General features: G+C 42.0%; 1 protein-coding gene across 1 annotated transcript in view; it reads left to right on the top strand.

Moving 5' to 3' along the window:
- Positions 1 to 15,531, top strand: part of MBOAT1 (membrane bound O-acyltransferase domain containing 1) — a 110,500-nt gene extending 94,969 nt beyond the window's left edge. The window contains exons 10-13 of the mRNA XM_025384507.1: positions 1,082 to 1,146; positions 3,626 to 3,758; positions 6,512 to 6,663; positions 14,158 to 15,531. Coding sequence (XP_025240292.1) covers positions 1,082 to 1,146; positions 3,626 to 3,758; positions 6,512 to 6,663; positions 14,158 to 14,284 — 477 coding nt within the window. The 3' untranslated portion in view covers positions 14,285 to 15,531. The remainder of the gene's footprint in view (positions 1 to 1,081; positions 1,147 to 3,625; positions 3,759 to 6,511; positions 6,664 to 14,157) is intronic.
- The last annotated feature ends 5,382 nt before the right edge of the window (positions 15,532 to 20,913 follow it).

The following is a 20,913-nucleotide window of genomic DNA, read 5'->3' as shown; positions in this document are numbered from 1 at the left end:
TTCAGAAAAAAGTGGCACTTAGACTTTCTACCTTCTTTAGGAATTCTGATCCTTGTATGTTTGCATCATGCTTTTTATTTTATATTATTTTATTTATTTATTTATTTATTTTTGAGATGGAATCTTGCTCTGTCGCCCAGGCTGGAGTGCGGTGGTGCGATCTCAGCTCACTGCAACCTCTGCCTCCCAGGTTCAAGCAATTCTCTTGCCTCAGCCTTCTGAGTAGCTGGGGTTACGGGTGCCCGCCACCATGCCCAGCTAATTTTTGTATTTGTAGTAGAGATGGGGTTTTGCCATGTTGGCCAGGCTGGTCTTGAACTCCTGACCTCAGGGGATCCGCCCACCTCGGCTTCCCAAAGTGCTGGGATTACAGGCGTGAGATACCACGCCCAGCTGCACTAGACTTGGATAAGACCTTTGTTTGTTTGTTTGTTTTTTCTAAAGAGAAAACCCAGGTAATGGGTTATCATGGGGATGTCCCTTCTCAGTAGTTGATTTGCTTGCGTCACTGCCAGTTGGGTGATATTTGTTTCCTTTCCTGTGTTTTGATCTCTTCATGCATAAAATCTCTTAGTATTCCAGAAACAATTGGAAATGTTGGAACCTGAGTAGCTATCTATAGAGTTAACTGTACAAGACTGACCTAGTTTTAGAGGGCTACACAGTGAAAAGATGACAATTAAATTTAAGCTGTCCCCGTAAAGGCACCAAATTCCCATGATTAAACTTTTCCTGGGGCAAATTCGTTTTTAGAATATTTAATTATAAAATTCAGCTGGCTTAAAAAATTTTAACCAGAGTGGAAGGGAAACCCACAAAACGTTCCTTCAGTTTTCCTGTAATTTGAAAATACATTTTGAAAAAAAATTGAGATCTTGCAAGCCAAGTTTTAGTTGCAAAGTGGATCTTATAAACAGCAGAAAATTGTCCTGTGTAGGAAGGAACAGCTGATTTGCTCTTGACTGTGAGTAGTCACTATTGAAATACCGTATCTAACCTGCTGCCAGGGAAACTGGGGAGAACTTCCCATTACTTGGGGTATTTTTAAAGTTAATGATAGGTGTTATTTTCTTCTTTCCAGACTGCCACAAGTTTCAAAATGTACTTGGAAAACTGGAATATTCAGACAGCTACTTGGCTGAAGCGGTAAGAAAAACAAAAACGACCTCATTACTTAGGGCACTGGTATATGTTTGGAGGGGAGTCAGTAGCTGAACAGTGGGAGTCTGCCTGTGGCAATGTCATCTGACACTCTTGTTTTGTATTAACATCTGTGCCCCGTAAATGAAAAAGTAGAAATACAGTGATTTGAGAAGGTCATAATGTAGCATATTTATTTTATATCCCTGAATGCTGCCATTCCTGTATACCAGGTCCTGGTTTTATCCTCCATCAATCCCATGAGATGTTGTGAGTCATTACCCCCATTTTACAGGTGAGGAAAAGTGAGACCCAGAGAGGTTATGTCACTTGCCCAAAGTCACCCAGCTAAGGGACAGATACAAGTACAAATGGTCTGCTTTCAGAATTAGATGATTCTTCTTCTTCTTCTTCTTCTTCTTCTTCTTCTTCTTCTTCTTCTTCTTCTTCTTCTTCTTCTTCTTCTTTCTTCTTCTTTCTTCTTTCTTCTTCTTCCTCTTCTTCTTCTTCTTCTTCTTCTTCTTCTTCTTCTTCTTCTTCTTCTTCTTCTTCTTCTTCTTCTTCTTCTTCTTCTCTCTTCTCCTTCTCCTTCTTCTTCTCCTTCTTCCTCTTCTTCTTCCTTTTCTTCTTCTTCTTCTTTTTTTTTTTTTTGAGAAGGAGTTTCACTCTGTCACTCAAATTAGAGTGCAATGGTGCGATCTTGGCTCACTGCAACCTCTACCTCCTGGGTTCAAGTGATTCTCCTGCCTCAGCCTCCCGAGTAGCTGGGATTACAGGTGTCCACCACCAAGCCTAGCAAATTTTTTGTATTTTTAGTAGTGATGAGGTTTCACCATGTGGGCTAGGCTGATCTCAAACTCCTGACCTCAGGTGATCCACTTGCCTCAGCCTCCCAAAGTGCTGGGATTACAGGCGGGAGCCACCGCACCCGGCCCGGAATTAGATTCTTGCCCTCTCTGCTGTGCTGCCTCTTACCTTGAGGGAGAGTCTATTGCTCAGATGTCAAGGAAGGTTAATGCCTGCATCAAATCATCGATGACTGCAGTGTTCACCCCTAGCAGTAAACGCTTTATGGTATCCCAGATGTTTATGCTTTTAAAATTTATATTTTTGTTGATATTTCCCTATCCTTTTGTTTTCCTACATGTTCCAAAATTAAAAACATTATTTACTACGGAAATAATAATATGCCGTCCTTGAAGCAGCAAGCTCTGTTACCTAGTGATATGCCTATCATAATTAATACAGGGAGTATGTAAAAATATTAAGCTTTAAAGGAGATTCTACTGTTTTGATAAGTAGCATCTTTCATGGGTCAAAACACTGGGGTAAGAGAAGAGACGGAGTGTGTAGTAATTCCTCCAAAGTAAACTCATGCAGTATTTTCTGACAATTGATCTGAACATAGTCATCTTGAAATTTTGGCCTCAACATTATTGCTATTAATTAATTTTGCAAATGATTTTAGCATAAACTTCTGTTTCTACATACTGAGTACTCCCAATGTGCTGAGTCATCCAATGTCCAAATCTGCTCTCAGTCCTGTGTTCATCTCTCCAAATGCATTCTTTTTCTTTCTATGAAGAGGGAGCCATCGTGCTTAGTTTGTGTTTAAATTGGTTGCTGTTGACCACCCATGCAGTGCTGTGTTGGTGTTACCTGTTTGAATTTCTATTTTATTTTTTATTTGGGTCCTCTCATTTAGCAAATGAGGTGGTGGCTTCCTTAGAGTGCCACTGGCAATTCATAGACTGAGTTGTGGGGGGAAATTACCTATCACTTTTTTTTTTCAAATAAACAATCAGAAAGCCAAAAACCTTCAGGGTATTTGCTGACATTTGCTAGATTGTCACAGTATCACTCTTTAAGGCAGATTCGTGGATTGAAGTCTGATAGACACTGGGAGACCTGAAGAGGTCACATAACCGACATATTGATTTTGTAATGGAGTCATTGCCAAAAGAGATGAACAGGGTGATGGTGCTGATTAGGTTAGATGGCATAGGAGCCTGGTGGGAAAGGTAAATTAATTTTTACTAAATAAGGATATTCATTTCTAAAGACCCTGATTCCAAAATTGTTACTGACAATGGCACTTACTTAAGCACTCCCAGTAAATGAGGCCATTGGTGGAGTAAGCATCTGTAAGGCAGGAACTCGTGCTGGGTGGAAAGTGATCACTCAGACCTATAACAGATGTAACAGATGTAGTGTGATGGGTCCAGATCATTTAGTCTATGGAAATTAAAAATGTATAACATCCCTTCAAAAGGCTGAGCTGTGAATTACCTATCTGGTAATGCTTAAGGAAATCAGGGTAGTCCAGGCTGCTTGGATTGCACTGCAAGTCCCTGAAGACGGTTAGGGAGGCATCGCATCAGTAATGGACCAAATGATTTCTGCATAGTCTTATCCAAGAAACAACAGCTGTAGTTAGAAGTTTCTGGTATGTTCACCTGTGTCTTGTTCCTTCCTGTCTTCGCAGCGTGTGCTATGAACGGGTTCCATGGTACCCCACGGTGCTAACCTTCATCCTCTCTGCTTTGTGGCATGGTGTCTACCCCGGATACTATTTTACCTTCTTAACTGGAATTCTTGTCACATTAGCAGCTAGAGCGGTAAGCATCCTTTAGGCCTAGGGTCTTTCCCCTCAGCAATCTGATGCCTGCATGTTTGTTATCTGTTGGGTCCTAAGTAGGGTTGGGGGTGGGATGTGAACATGGGAGCGATGTTTTGAAAAATCAAACCAGTATGCAAGAGTCTTCCCGTTAGAGAAATACTTGAATATGTAGGAACCTGGAGTCATTACAAAAATGGTTAACCATTTTATGTTCGTAGTTTGTGAAACAAAAGGAATTGTGGGGACAATGTTTAGTACCCTAAGAGATGAAAACATTTTTAATTGTTAAAGTCTGTGAACATATACAGTCTACTAAGTACAGATGATGATGATGATTAATTAACGTAGGCACCATAGGACTTCAATTTGCTTATACTTTGCTTAATTTCTCATTTCATTACTCTGAGCCTAGAAATAACTCACAAAGTCTCTTGAGCAGTCAATGAGATAGCGGCCACAGGAAGCGAGTCTGTCGGAGATTAATCTAACCTCGTGTGTTCACATGCCCAACGCAGTTAGCTTAGTTTGTGTTTGTGAATTTTGTAAATTCGCTTCTCTAGGTTTTTTCAGGAGCCTGTAGTTTCTCTAGATTGTTCTGCAATTTGCTTGTTGTACAGCACGATAATAAAGAATAAAACTTTCCTCCAAGAAGAAGACGAGCATGCATAGAAGTAATTGTGATTCAGTGCTTTCGTTGCCAAATACAGGAGTTTTGTATTTAATTTTATTTTAATCTTTGATTGCGATTGTGGCCTTCCTTATTTCTGATGCCAAGAGTTTTTATTGACATTGGTTGAGCCATATTTTGGATGTGAATTCAGGAGCCCCCACATAGCTATCCACTCACCGTTTAATTCATTTTATCCTGTGAAGGTTTCAGGAGCCCTACTATGTGCTAGTCAGTGATTTAGGTGCTGGGCTACTGCAGTGAACAAGACAAGAGTCCCTCCCCTGAGGATCTCTTATTTTAGTCAGACACAGGTGTGCTGGAATAGATATATATGAACAAAGTGAATTACTGTTCATGCTGGCTTTTAGAAATTAAGTGCATATTATACGTATTTGTACATAGAAAACAGGGGAGACATTTTCTTCTCTCCTGTTCATGTAACTATTTAGATTATAAAAGAAAAGAACAAGTGGTCAGGCCAAATGAAGAAATAAAACTCAGAATTCTGTTTGCTAATCTATCCAGAGGATTATTCCCTCAGGTGTCTTTTACGCTATGGTCTCAACTGGTGTAAAGGCTCAGATTTGTGTAGAGCTTTTCTTTTGGATGGCCTGGAAACACTATTCGCAAACAAATTATGTAGGGGATAGAGAGGAGAGAGTTGATAGAACAGTGTTTTTATTTTGTCTAGAAGGAGATTGAACTCAACAGTCATGAAGTGTCTTTGGGCCCTAGAAGTTACCCAGTAAAATCTCACACCTGACATGCAGCATTGCTCGATGGATGGACCCTGGTCTCTGTCCTGAGGAACTTAGGGCTGACAGGCAGCCTTGGGCACTGATGTGTCTTCTGCTTTGAGGCTGACCTGCCTATCGCCCAGCCCTTGTTTCCAGCTCTGCCTTTGACCTGAATCTGGAAACTGGGGGTCTTTCTAGAGCCAGATCTAGTCACATGTGTCAGAAGACCTACAAAGGAGTGTATCCTTTGACCTAGCATTTTCCATTTCAAAGAATTGTCTCTTTACCTAAGTCTCAGTTTCTTTATCTGTAAAATGGGAATCATGATGCTAACATATTAAGCTTGATGAGAGAATCAACCAGAGATGAGTCATGCAAAGCATTAACACAGGCTTGGCACAGAGTAAGCACTCAGTAAATGGTAGCTGCTTGTATTATTAGTAATAGTAATATTATTTGTGTTATCATTACCTGAAGGAAGTAACTAGGAAACAGGGCAGAGATTTATTTACAAGGATATGCATCACAGAATTGTTTATAATAGCAAAATGGGATGGGAAGACAAGCTAACTCTTCCAGATTAACTTAAAATTATATTAGAGATTAATATTTACTGACACGGAAAAAAGTGTATGATATATTACTAAATGAAAAAATGAGCTAGAAATTATATTGGTGCCAGTAACAATATTAACATGGATGCATATGAATAGAAAAAGCTTGGATGGCTCTGCGCCAAGTTTTTAAGTGATGCTTTCCTTTGGGAGGTGTTAAAAGAGAAAGAAAAATTTTTTTTGTTTGCTTAGTTGTTTGACCATTTTTCTATAGTGAACACGTATTATTATTATTATTATTTTAATAAGAAAAGTTGGCCAGGCACAGTGGCTCACACCTGTAATCCCAGCACTTTGGGAGGCTGAGGCGGGAGGATTGCTTGAGCCCAGGCGTTCAAGACCAGCCTAGGCAGCAAAGCGAGACCCACATCTCTGCAAATTTTTTTTTAAAAACTAGCTGGGCATGGTGGCATGTGCCTGCAGTCTCAGCTACTTGGGAGGCTGAGGTGGGAGGATCATTTGAGCCCAGGAGTTTGAAGCTGCAGTTAGCTATGATTGTATCGTTGCACTTCAGCCTGGGTGACAGAGCAAGACTCTGTCTTAAAAATGAATAAATAAATAAAAATAAAAACAAGGAGTCCTGATGGTATTTGTAGCTGAGAATACAACTCAGATGTTGGTCGTCTTCTGTAGCCTGTGTTCCTGTGGCATACTACCTGCACACGCAGAGTGGAAGTCGTCATTTGTTTTTTACCCGCTCCTCACTGCAATTGCTTGTGTTGGCTTGCAGGTCAGGAACAACTACAGACATTACTTCCTTTCTTCAAGAGCTCTCAAGGCTGTGTATGATGCAGGCACCTGGGCCGTCACTCAGCTGGCCGTCTCTTACACGGTAGCGCCCTTCGTGATGTTGGCAGTTGAACCAACCATCAGCTTATACAAGTAAGTTTCCATTGTTCTCAGTTGCCATCTAGTAAATGACTCTATTTTCACTGTGTTTGACTTAGGAGGCAGTACATTGAATGAAGCAGTCCTAAACACTTCGAACGGGGGCTTCAGTGTAGGAAATGTCCATAGAAGCTTTAAAAGGAAGTGACTGTCCTGGAGATGCCAGTGTACAAATTCCAATACATACGAGCACTTTTGACAGGAATCCGTTAAGCCATTCAGAATGTCACTCAGGGGCCCTCTCATGGCAGTATATTTTGAAGGGATGGACCCTGATTAAAAAAAAAACTCAGAGGGTGAATTTGCTGCCCTTAGCTCTTCCTCCTGGGGGATAGGAGGTAGGCTGTATTGGGGACTATGAGGTGTCTGAGAGCAGGACAGAAATGGAGGCAGGAGTTGGGGTGTGGCTGAGGCTGGCATTGCCTGATCGAGTGGTGTGCAGAAGGGCTCCCTGGTGAGGCTGGTGGGGGATTTATGCGGCCAGTAGCATGTGTTGGAGGGGCATATGTGGAATTGAGGCTGGAGGAGGAGGAGGCTTGCACCACAGACCAACCCTTATAGTCAAATACCTGTGCTCCAGGTGAACTAATTACTGACTTTCATTCTTGCACAGTTATGTGTGATGAGTTGTGTTTCTCCACGGTTGTGAAGTGGTTGAGCACATGCTCTTGTGAACTGATGGTGTGTGACCTCTGGCAAGTTGTTAACCTCTTTTACCTGTGTTTTCTCAACTGGAAAATGAGGCTAAGAATTCACCTGAGAGCACCATCATTAGTGCTGGGTGTTAGAATTAATGAGGTAAATGTGCAGAGGGCTCAGGCCAGTATCTGGCATATAATCTGTACCTAATAAATACTACCTTGCATGATTTAATGAGTTGCACGGGCTTTTCTAGGTTAACTTTGGAACATCGTATCAGTTTTTAAAAAGTGATTTAGAGGCCGGGTGTGGTGGCTCACGCCTGTAATCCCAGCACTTTGGGAGGCCCAGGTGGGCAGATCACGAGGTCAGGAGATCGAGACCATCCAGGCTAACATAGTGAAACCCCGTCTCTACTAAAAATATGAAAAATTAGCCGGGCGTGGTGGCAGGCGCCTGTAGTCCCAGCTACTCAGGAGGCTGAGGCAGGAGAATGGTGTGAACCTGGGAGGCGGAGCTTGTAGTGAGCCCAGATCGCGCCACTGCACTCCAGCCCTGGGAGACAGCAAGACTCCGTCTCAGAAAAAAAGAAAAAGAAAAAAGGTGACTTAGAAATAAACAGTACAAACACACCTTCTTCTTAAGTTGGGAATTCCCTATAGCTGATGGAGGGGTCATGAAGGGATTGAAGAAGTTTTTACTACTCAGTATGTGTATAAGTATCTGTAAGTGGGATGATTTATTTGAGGCTATAGAAAGATAAGGTTGAGGGAACCATACAACACTGACCAATGACGTCCATGCTGTTACAATATATGCTTTTATACTTCTAGTTGGGTGATAAGAAGTTATGTCAATATAACATGGAAGCTGTGCTGGTTTATACTCAAATTTTTCTATGCAAAGGGGTGTCAGAAGAGTGGGAAGAGAATTATAAGCTTCTGTCAAAAAGAAGCCATCAGTTCAGCTGCTAGAGAGGTAGGAGTCATTTCAGTCCTGGATGAAGAAAATGGAACTGAGAAACCCAATATATGTGGCCATTGAGCATTTGAAATGCAGCTAGTGGCGCAGAGGAACCAAATTTTCAATTTTATTGAATTGTAATTAATTAGAATTTTAACAGTCATGTGTTGCCAGCGGCTATTCCAGATTGATGACACCTCAAACAGGAGCCCCCTTCACTGGGACTCCCTCCTCAGAGAGGCGCACCCCCAAGCTGGCATTCTGACTGCTTCTGCCTCCTTGTGCCCACCTAGGGCTGCCCCACGTGCTTCCAGCTCCAATTTCATTCCTATTTGTCAGTGCCCTCAAGCCAACATTTGCCCTTTTGTCTTCTGCATTTTTAACATGCCCAGAAGCAGCCTTTGGCACCATTGAGCTGTCTGCAGGGGCTGTCCAAATTGTTTCCTTTAGAGCTCTGTTTTTGTTACAGAGTCCTCCTAGGTTTTGAGTTATGTATTTCTAACATGATTTTTTTTTTCCCCTGTAAGCCCTGGTATTCTAAGCCCCTGATATTGCCTCATAAGAGATTTTTAAGGAATATATTGACCATGTTATAGCAGAAGCGCCTGTATTCCACTCAGTATCATGTAATACCTGTAGTGTGCTAGGCATTGTGCTAGAATGTGGGGCTAGAATGGAAAGCAAAATATAGAAATCATTTCTGCTCTCACTGGGGTGATAGCTTGACGGGAAAGACAGGTAGTAATTGACAAATGTATAAATACATGCTGAGATCGTACTTTTAGTGAATGATATAGAGTTTTAAGAGAGTATGTAACAGGAATCTGCCTCAGCCTAGGCATTGGGGACATCTTTTTGAGCTCAGTGCTGGAGGTTGTGCAGTGGGAGTGAAGCAGGCTCAGTGTGTGTGAGCATTGTGGGCAGTGCTCCAGACTTGGAAACAGCCTGGAAAAGCCCCGTCATGTAGCCTCCCATAGTGTAGCATGACGCTCCATGCACTGAAGACCAGGGAAACGTGAATGTAGGCAGAACATAGAATCCAAGGTGGAGGGAGGTGAGCTGAGCTGAGGAGAGCAGGGGGTAGGTATCAGTGTCCCTGTTTATCACATGAGGAAGTGGAGGCTCAGAGAAGGTGAGTAACAAAATTTACACAGCAGCTAAATGTTAAACCCGAGTTTCAGACTCAGCGTTCCCTTAATAGCAATATCAGTAGTGGAGTTCCTAAAAATTTCTTTAGGAGAAGTTATTTTGGATGCAAACTACTGCTTGGGGATCATCATAAGTGATTTGTTAGTGATAATATTGCATTTAGCCAACTAAAACAACAATTGCTGGGCTTAGGCAGGAACTCAAGGGGCAGAATTAAATTATCAAGTAGCTTTTCACTTATTTTTAAAAACAACCCAGAATATTTTTTTTAAACGTCTTTGTTTAGGATGAAACAGGAGTTGACATTTTTTGGGTCAAGTAGGCCTATTTTAAATGATCCAGCCTAGTGTATTTTCTGGTTTCTAGTTATTTATATAATTTAAATTTCCTGTCTAGATCAGCTCTGTCCAATAGAAGTTTCTATGATGGCTGGGCATGGTGGCTAACGTCTGTAATCCCAGCACTTTGGGAGGCCAAGGCGGGCGGATCATGAGGTCAGGAGTTTGAGACCAGCCTGGCCAGCATGGTGAAATCTCGTCTCTACTAATTATACAAAAAATTAGCCAGGCATGTTGGCATGTGCCTGTAGTCCCATCTACTCAGGAGGCTGAGGCAGAAGAATTGCTTGAACCCGGCAGGTGGATATTGCAGTGAGCTGAGATCACACCACTGCACTCCAACCTGAGCGACAGAGTGAAACTCCATCTCAAAAAAAAAAAAGAAAAAGAAAAAGAAGACGTTTCTATGATGACAGAAATACTCTACATCTGTGCCGTCTGAGATGCTGGCCACCCAACATGTGTGGCCAGTGAGCATTTGAAATGCAGCTAGTTGGACGGAGGAACTGAATTTTCAATTTTATTGAATTTTAATTAATTAGAATTTTAACAGCCACATGTTGCCAGCGGCTATTCCAGATTGATTACACCTCAAACAGTGTTTTCATAATCTTTTAAGAAAATCCCTGAATTTGGACAAGAAAGAAAATTGCATAGTTTTTTAGTGAAGGCAGGCCTGGTTGTGTTCCAGATCTGTTCCTCCCCTTTGGCGAAATTCAGTAGCCAGCAGTAAACCACAGATGTTTGCAAACGCTTTTCTCAGTAGATCCTCATTGCTTAACGTTGAAATTTCACTTGTACTTCATTGTTAGGTCTAGTCAGTGTTCAGTCGAGAGTGGCTTCAGATCTCAGCCTTAGAGTGCTCAGTCTAACTTCTTTAAGTTGTAAATGAGCCCAAGTGAATACTCAAATATATTATGAAAGAACCTTTCTATGAAATCATTTTGAAAAGCAAATTCACATTCATCATTTTGTCTTTAATTGGATAACTCTTTCTTAAATTCAGTGGGTAATAACGTTAGAATTTGTTTCTCTTTTTGTTTTTTGAGTTGGGGTTCTCCTCTGTTGCTGAGGCTGGAGTGCAGTGGCGTGATTGCGATCTCAGCTTGCTTCCGCCTCTGCCTCCTGGTTCAGGTGATCCTCCCACCTCAGCCTCCCACCTCAGCCTCCTGAGTAGCTGGGATTACAGTCATGTGCCACCGCACCTGCCTAATATTTTTTATTTTTGTAGAGATGGGGTTTTGCCATGTTGCCCAGGCTGTTCTCAAACTCCTGGGCTCAAGCATTCTACCCACCTTGGCCTCCAAAGTGCTGGGATTACAGGCCTGAGCCACTGCACCTGGCCAGAACATTAGAATTTGCATAGAAACTTTCATAGATGGCAAACTCTTTGAGAGCAGGAACCCCGCCTAATTCATCTTTACATCTGGGTCCTTAGGTCAGTACCTGACATGATCAATAAATGTTAGTTTAGTCTTTCTATAATAGAAAGATGAAATATTCCTTCAAATTTTAGAGAAATATGAAATGTCAGAAGAGGTTACTAAACCTCACTAGGTGTTTTCCACTTGATGCTCAAAGTAGCTGGATTTTACCTAACATAATTGTCCCAGTGTAGATTTGGCCACATATGAAAGATTAAGGCAAAGCTCAAGAACAAAGTATAACATAACTTGGATGTGCAGATTTTGAAAGCTGGAGTTACCTGTGGCTAAGGTGTGCCCGTGAGAATCCCAGTCTATACCTGTTAAACCAGCGTGTTTATCTGTGGAGCACTTTTTCCACTCTCATTAATGTCTTGGTTTAGACAGTAAATTAGATGGTCACTTGCTGTGGCTGCTTACCCCTTCCCTGGTTAAACAGCTGTTACTCATGTACTTGTCTTGTTTCCATTCCCACATGGGAAGGGGTGGAGGCTGGTGCCTTTTTGTAGATCCAGTTTATTGTTTTGCATATCCTAAGCAGTAAATGCTTATTGAAAGAATAAATGGATGCATGTATGTTCGCTTCTGTACGAGCTCTTCACTATTCTGTAAATATTGTCGGGGAGGCATTCCTTCTGCTAAAGGATGGAGAAGTTTAGGGGCATATGCGAGTTTTCTGATTCTAATGTGCCTGACCTTATAAACACAGAAGTTAGGGAATGATGCATAAATCAATTGTGCTTTCCTCCTTCCCCAGCGTTATTTTCCTTTCTTCAAAAAGAATTAGGGAAAATATAAGTTGAACCTTTCCAAATGGATCTAGAACAGTTGTGCCAATGCAGCTGTTTCTAATTACTTGCATATATCGATATGCTCGATATTTATTGCATATCTACGTTGTACATACTGCTGAATACTACGCTTCATAATAGAAATCCACAAACATCAAAAGCAAAACTTGTTTTCTTATTAGTTTAGATGAGAGTTATCTTTAGGGTTATGGACTGGATTTTCAAAATCAGGATTCTTCTAGCTCATAAGACACAACAGAAGAACCTTTTATAGTTGAGTAGAGCAATGGGTTAAAGTATTAGTTGCATTGTGTTTAGGGAATAGGATACAGTCATATGTTGCTTACCAACAGGGATATGTTCTGCGAAATGCATTGTTAGGCAATTTAATTGTTGTTTGAACAGCATAGTGTATACTTGCACAAACCTAGATAGTATAGTCTACTATACACTGAGGCTATATGGGATATCCTATTGTTCATAGGCTGCAAACTGGTGCAGTATATTACCATACTGAATACTGTAGGCAATTTAAACACAATGGTAAGTATTTGTGTATCTAAACATAGAGAAGGTACAGTAAAAATCTGGCAAAGATAAAAAAGGATACACCTGTATTACCATGAATGGAGCTTGCAGGACTGGAAGTTGCTCTGGGTGAGTCAGTGAGTGAGTGGTGAGTGAGTGTGAAGGCCTAGGACATCACTGTACACTACTGTAGACTTTAGAAACACCATACACTTAGTCTGTACTAAATTTATTAAGAAAACTTTTCCTCAATAATAAAGTAACCTTAGCTTACTGTCACTTTTTTAACTTTATAAACTTTAAACGTTTTGAAAATGGACTCTTTTGTAATAAAACACCTGGGTTAAAACAAACATGGTGGCCGGGCATGGTGGCTCATGCCTGCAATCCTAGCAGTTTGGGAGGCCGAGGTAGGTGCATCACCTGAGGTTGGGAGTTTGAGACCAGCCTGACCAACATGGAGAAACTCTGTCTCTACTAAGAATACAAAATTGGCCGGGTGTGGTGGCGCATGTAGTCCCAGCTACTTGGGAGGCTGAGGCAGGAGAATCGTTTGAACCTGGGAGTTGGAGATTGTGGTGAGCTGAGATCATGCTATTGCACTCCAACGTGGGCAACAAGAGCAAAACTCCATCTCAAAAACAAACAAACAAAAAAAGAAACAACAACAACAAACATGGTACAGGTATACAAACATTTTTCTTTATGTTTTTTGTAAGCTATTTTCTATTTTGTTTTTTACTTTTGAAACCTTTTTTGTTAAAAAAATTAAGACACAAACACACATCAGCCTAGGCTGCATAAGATCAGGATCATCAGTATCATTGTGGTCCACCTCCACATCTTGTCCCATTACGGGAGGTCTTCAGAGGCAATAACACGCATGGAGCTGTCATCTCCTGTGATAACAGTGCCTCTGGAATCCCTCCTGAAGAACCTGCCTGAGGCTGTTTTACAGTTAACTTTATTTCTTAATAAGTAGAAGGAGTATACTCCAAAATAACAAGGGAAAGTATAGTATTGTAAATATATAAACCAGTTACAGAATCATTCACTGTCATTATCAAGTACTATGTATTGTACGTGATAGTATGTGCTAGACTTTTATTCAACCGGCGGCGTAGTACTGTTTACACCAGCATCACCACAAACACGTGAGCAGTGCGTTGCCTATGACGTTGCAATGGCTACGACGTCACTAGGTGATAGGAATTTTTCAGTTCTGTTATAATGTTACGGGGCTGTCATCGTTAATGTGGTCCATCATTGGCTGAAATGTCATTAAGTATCATATGACAATACTGGGTTTGAATTTGGTCTTAGGAGTCCTTAAACTTTGAATATTGGGGGTGTCCGGCTGTTGTGGGGTTAATTCTCTTGGTTGGCCTGTTATGTCAATGGGACGGTACCATATATATCCACAGATGAGCCAGTTGGTTTGCCCTGCCCAGTTTTGTGGTTTCAGTCTATCCGTGACCCACTCACCTACCAAAGGGAGTTATCTGTGGAGTGAATCAAGGGAAGCCTGAGTGCAGACAGGTTTCCTACTGCCAAAAGCGGTGCTCTCACTTGCCATAATGTAGTTGATGTAATTAGGTGATGTTTCCCATCTACATCCTTATTTGAAATATAATTTTTGTGTATTTTTATTCCCAGGTCCATGTACTTTTATTTGCATATCATAAGTCTCCTGATAATACTATTTCTGCCAATGAAACCACAAGCTCATACGCAAAGGTGGCCTCAGACTGTGAACTCTATCAATAAGAGAAAAACAGATTGATACCTCCAAGAGAAGTGGACAAGCAGAACTGCAGAACGTTCGAAAGATGAGATGACAAGGCTCAAGGGTTCCTCCGGTGACTTAGAGGCGATGTTTACATGCATCTTTATTTTGTTCTTTTTTAAAGTGCAGGGAGTATTTTTATAAAGCCTTTTTGTACAGATAAATCGGCCATGTCCAGGTTATTGGTTTTAATATTTTATAGGACATTTGAGTGGTGCGGCAGTGTGTGGAGAATGTGCCAGAGCTGCAGAGACAGTCCATTCTGGGATGCTGGCTTTTTGCCCTTCCAGCATGATTTCCAGCTACGGTGACCTGGATGCTGGAACCCAGGCATTGGCTCCAAAAATTAGAAGGCGAGTGCTGAGAAGACTTGACACAGGTTTCTCAAATGAGAATATACTCAGACATGGTGGTTCCCTGGGAAGCCCCAGATCCTTTGACTTGTGACGTTACTGGTTTGCAGACCTAATAACTACACTCAGAGGACCATGGAGGCAGAGGGATCATGGTTTCAGGGCACTGAAAACTCTACGAGTCAAGAGGACTAGTGCATGGACTGAAAGTCAGACATGCCCTCAAATAGGCTGCATTTTTTTTTTCCAGGAATGTAACCTTTCCCCTTTTTCTTCTGACCTGAGCCAAGACTGAAAATCAGAAAGTTTCCTGTACGTGGAGCTGAAGAGGGGTTGCTGTTTCCCGAATGTTTTCCAGTTCACAGGCGCCGCCTGCCTGCCCGGGGATGGCCTTGAGAAGACACCCAAATGTACATGAGGCAGCAGAATGCCTTTTAGGAAATTTTTAGAAAGTAATTTAAAGTTATGTAGAAGTTTGGTAAGAAGAAGCAGTTGTTTCTCTCTTCTCCCCTCATTTCATGGAGGTGTTAATGATCATGGCTGGCCGTGATGTACGCATGGGCTGATTTTCATTTTTTCAGTTTCGTGGCTGAGAAATTCAGCTTTGTCCTAGTTGAATCATCATATTGGAAAGCAGATGTTGAAATTTGTCTTTTCTATCTTTGTTATGAATGTGCTATGGCCCCTTTTGGAGACTTCTATTGGGTAATATTCCATGTGAGAGAAGGAAACATGATATTAAATGTTGTGAAAAATAATAATGATGATAATAATACAATATATGCTGCAATGGCGTACTCTCAATCAGGTTGCTTGGGAGGAGAAAATTTATTCAAATCCAATGATAAAACATTAGTTTCTTATTGAATAAACAGTATGTTCCCATATAAAGGAAATGTTTCTGATGGGAAGAATTGCTTTTTATCTGTGAATAGAGACTTGATGTTCAAAAGCCTGTGTGTGTGTGTGTGTGTGTGTGTGTGTTTTAAAAAATGTGCACCAACTTAAGGTTTTACTGTATATTTCAGGCCCTTGGGTGTCTTGTGTTTTGGTATAATTTCAGATCTTTATTCCCAACTTTGCAGGTAGGATTTTACCCCCTTTCACAGATGAGGGTACTGAGAATCAGAGAGACTTTTGCCAACTGCTGTAAGATCACAGCATTAGTGGTAGAGCTGAGATTTGTGTCCCAGATGGTCCTATGAAGACCACCAGCTGTGAGTCTTTCCATAAGGTGTCCTACTGGTGCTTCTCTTAGGATAGTGAAATGTGAATGTGATGTGCCTGTTCCTCTTAAGCATGCATACAGTCCTGGTGCTGGGGGCAAGTACTAGAACCCAAACTCTAGTCCTTTGGGATTGTGAAAGTTAAGAAGTAGTAGATGTGAGCTAGTGCATGAGTCTCACCCTACTTTAACAAGGAAATCTTGGGGCAACCCAACTTTGCTATCTCAGGAAGAATCTTAGATAGTGGGTAGGGGAAGGGGCTGTAGGTACCTAAAATCTATCAGAGTTTGTCTCCACCCAGAATAGCTTGAGGTATAAGACCAAGAAAAATGTACATCTTATAAACTAGCAAAAATGGTAAATATTACCATTGGTGTGTAGTAATAATATGGACATGTAGAATATTCATATTACAGTGAAGTCTTTGAATTTACAATGTGATTGATGACCAGGTTTCACTGTATGTAATGTAAGTATCCTCATGTCTGAAAGAAGAACTTGGTAATGAGAGGAGGGGTGTCTGCTTCAGTGACCAGCTGCCCTGGTTTACCAAGGACTCTCTCAAGCCTTCAGTCCTGGGCAAACTGAGGCCATTGGTCCCACTAGTGACTGCCCAGAATTGATTACTCCTTATGGAATGAGGAGAAGTCAAACCTCTAGGAGTTGAGCTTATGGATGCTATATGTTAGACTTGGTGCTAGGCTCTGGGACACAAACATGAGGCTTTATTCTGTATAAAAAGAACAACACATAGGAGACTGATTAGCATCCTTCTTCTTCTGAAAACCACTTACCCATAGAAAAAGATTTCAATTGAGGACCAACATTTAGACAGAAGGTTGGGACTGTTTTTATTACCTTAGATTTCCAAGTTGTCCTAAATATGAGATGCATTTAATAAATACTTACTGGATTGTGAGTTTTCAGTTGAAAATAAATACACTTTCTGGTTTTGTTTTTGAAAAAGCCAAATCTAAAATATTCTATTTTTTTTTCGTACTTTGAAGGTAACTATATTGAGCAAGAATATTATTCAGATATTATTCAGTGGTTGCAAAAAGCAATAAATAATTCAGTTTGAGATTCTGACTGGCTAAGAGAGAAAAAGACAGGAGGAGAAAACTGGAAGAAGAACAGAGGAGTTAGGTGGCCCCCAGAACTGGTGCGGTGTGTGTCCTTCCGTTACTCTGCAGGCTCTCAGGTGGTCCTTCTCAACTCCCACTGCACATTGGAACCACACAGGAAGCTTAAAGAAAGTGATTGATGCCTGGTTTCTCCAGGGACCATATGTTTTTTCTCTTCTTGTCTCTGGCATTTGGCATAGTGCCTGTCCTGTAATGAAGATTCACTAAGTGTTTGTTGAATGAATGAGGGATTGAATGGATTAGTTTAATGCATCATTGCACTTGACAGTTTTGATTGAGTCACTTTTACACTGGGAAACATCGTTTCTGCTTTTCAGAATTAGTTTCTGAAATAAAGGCTTGTGTTTTTGGGGAATTCTGAAAGCACATTATGTGATATAATCACTCAGACAGCCAGTTTACATAGTCTGAACCCCTCTGGTCCACACATCCATTAATTAATGCATTCACTTATTTATCAAATGTGTCATGTCTGGTGTGGGCCTGGCACTCTGTGAGGCACTGCAGGTAAAAGATGCTGAAAACCCCCATTCTCTGCTCTTGGAGAGTTCACAGTATGCCCAGAAAGACATGATCCAGAGGAGTGCGCAGTAGGAGTGCCCAGGAGAATTCCAGCATTCAGAAGTTATAAAGTGGTCTATTGGCTGATCCTTGTTTTCTTAGAGTGATCTCATTTTACAGTGTTGAGAATTACCCAGGACAGCAGCATCACTGCTGCCTAGCCTCATGTCCAGGTGAAGTTTAAACTTGCCCTTGTCCTGAAATTGGGTATTGAGCTTGCAACATATCAATGCCAATCAATGCAGTAGCTACCCAATGGAGCAGACTGAACTCTCATGGTTGCCCATAGGGGTAGTAGGGTGGCCAGTCCCCCTCCGGAGGGACTTTTAGTGAAGTTTGCAGGCTTAGTGAAAGACTTCATGAAGCTTCAGAGGGAAGGTATTTGCTTAGAGAAGGTGCAGCCCACGTGAGCTTTGTCTAATGCCCTAAAATTATCTGACGCTACTTACTTTGTGCTAAGACAAAGAAAACTAACAGTTATTGACAGCCACTTTCACATGCATTCCTAACACAGTCTGTGAACTTGGCAGTATTCTCATTTGCAAATGTGGAAAGCATGTAGCAAGTAACTTGCCGACAGTCACCCAGCTAGTTAGTGGAGGAGCTGAGGTTGGAATCCTGGTTTGGCTGACTCCAGAGTCCATCTCACCGCCTGGTGCAGAGCATGTTCGTTTTCAAAGAGACGGAGTTTTAAAGCTGGAAGTAACTCCAGCACTCACCTGGTCTAGTGGTTTCCTAATGCAGACCAGCTGGCCTTGTCACTTGGGAAGCCTGCTAAACACCCAAGGAGTGGGGAGATCGATTTGCTGTTAAGTTGCTGATAGTCACCATTCCTTTTCTCAGGGGAACGGTGTGATTGATATCAACGTGGGATAATGGTCGTGTTACCATAACCTTCTTCCCAGTGGTTAAGGGTGATTATATCCTGGTGGAATGGGGAGGTGAGAGCCTAGCTAGATTGTTTACTTCAAAAAGAAGGTATTTTGGAACATCTGTGATTGCTTTGTGTTCCTAAAAGACCTTTTAACATGGTTGTTTTAATGCATTTTGAGATATGCAAAGTTTGGCCTAGACTTTAAGTAGCTGGTATGCATAAACTTTGGGGAAATTGGGCAGAGACTACTCAGTGGAATAAAGAGATGGCAGAAAATTGGGGCCTGAGGAGAAAGGAAATTCCCAGTGGGTGGCCTGGTCGGGGAGATCTTTAAGAATAGGAAGGTGGAGAATTCCTGGACTCTTAGGTAGTGTTCTCCTCTACTAACATAGCTAGAGACACATTTCATCTTTAAAAAGAGAACAAAACCTGTTTCCAGTTTAGGCTGGCATTGGGAGGAGTGAAGAGAACAGACTAGGATATGCCTAGCAGTAACCTAAGCCTCCCTCAAGAATCAATCTCCAGAAATACAAAATACTAGCCGTGGAGTTGGGGAATGGAGTTATGTTCTCCATTATTTGAATTTCTAAATCCAAGGGCATCTTATAAAGCAGTAGACCTTAGGGATATGCAGGTAACAGATGCCTTCACAGATATTTGATTACAAACAGACTCCTGGATCCCACTCCCCAGATATTCGGATTCAGTCGGTCCGAAGCCATGCCCGGGAATCAGTATTCCTAACGAGTTTCCCACAAATTCTGATGTACAGCCGGGTTTGGGAAGTACTGGCTTCATCTTATTCTTTACATTTGAGGAAACAGGCTCAAGGTGGGTGGGTGGGTTAATGTGTTGCTCCAGGCATCATAGATCACTTCTGTAGCAGAGATGAGGGTGGAAGTGCCTTCTCTTGACCCACTAGGGTGTACTTCCCACAAATAGACATGCGTTCTCTAAAAAACACCCAGCACAGTGGGTCTCAGAGGAGCCCTCTGTCTTTCCTGGGACATTTTCTCAGATGAGAACACCCTCCTTAGGCCTGAAAATGAGGGTCCAGGTGAGGCAGATGTGTCCTAGGGACCTGTAAGTCTGCATTCTCTGAGTGTGGGTTGGCCTCCGATCTTACGCAGCCTCACAGACAGTTTTATTGTAACTGCTGATCCAACCTGTGGAGGCAGATTGGGAACAATTTTCTAGAAAAAAGCCTTTCTGTATCCACATGGCCCTCAGGATCTAATGGCCCCTTTTGTTCTCAAACAAAGAAAATTCATACGGGATAAGCACTTTTGGCATTAAAATTTACACTGTCTAAGCAGTTGCTGGCTACAATCAATCGTCCATTCATCCTTGGCCTTCTTTCGGTCTATTGTCTGCTTGACAGGCAAAATGTCCTTTCAGCATTTCCAGCTGCAGTCCCAGGTCGCAACTGTCTCTGTGTCCGCTGGCCTGGAAAAGCCACCAGATGCTGGTACAAGTTTTCTGCATGGTCACTGGTAACCTCTTCCCTCCAGTCCTTCACGCTGCTGCCTGGGACTCTTCCTGGTGAGCCCTTCAGGATGCCACTCTTCATCAAAACTCCTGCCGGCTCCTGCTGTCTACACCATAAAACCCATGCCCTTCCCTTCCACCCTCACCAACCTGGGCTCCCGGCCCTCCTTTCAGGTGGGCAGCTGTTCCATGTGCAGCCAGAGTTTGTGACTCGGTGCCTTTGTACCTTTAAGTTCTGCTGCCTAAAAGAACAACATTTTTTGAATAGGCACTTCCCAAAGCAAAAAGGGCAGAAGGCCTTTTAGACAGAGAAAATGTGCAGTACAAGATGCTATTTTTTCTCTGAAGTCCTTCTCACTTCTAGCTTCTGCTCATAGATCCCCAATAATACCTTGTGTTGTGATTAGCTTGGCGTCATTTGTCCTTCCCCAACCAGACTGCCAGGTGCCTGAAAACTCATTTCTTCACACCTGGCAAGGCTCTGACTCAAAAAGGTATTGGATCAATGTTAGTTGAACAAATGAGGGAATGAATGAATTCCATTAGCCGCGGCAGGATTTTCTCTGGGATAATGAAAAGGGGCCGTCTTGGACAGGTGAGTTGAGTTTGGTGTTCTGGCCCCTGCATTTACTGACCAGGACTAGAAATGGCCCTAGTAAAAAATGAGCTAATGGCTGTCTATTTCCTAGTCCCTTAAAATCCGGGCTTTCCCTTTATTGTGGTGCTCCATCAAGCTCTCTGGCTAGGATTCGGGTTGGGTAAGTCCAGCATGTTGGAACGAAGTTCCCAAGAGTTCTCTATTTCCTGGGAGTCCGTACTGGACTTTCATCTTTTACAGCTTTTGGTAGTTAGTGGTTCCATTAGAGACTATGTAGTGTTTCATTGTCTGTATAACCAAGAATGTATTCATCTATGCTTCTCCCGATGAACTGGCTGGCCCTGCCATAACCAAGAACCACAGGCCACATGGCTTAAACAA

Source organism: Theropithecus gelada, chromosome 4 (assembly GCF_003255815.1).
Source record: "Theropithecus gelada isolate Dixy chromosome 4, Tgel_1.0, whole genome shotgun sequence".
Lineage (NCBI taxonomy): Eukaryota > Metazoa > Chordata > Mammalia > Primates > Cercopithecidae > Theropithecus > Theropithecus gelada.
This window is presented reverse-complemented; position numbering and strand designations above follow the sequence as displayed.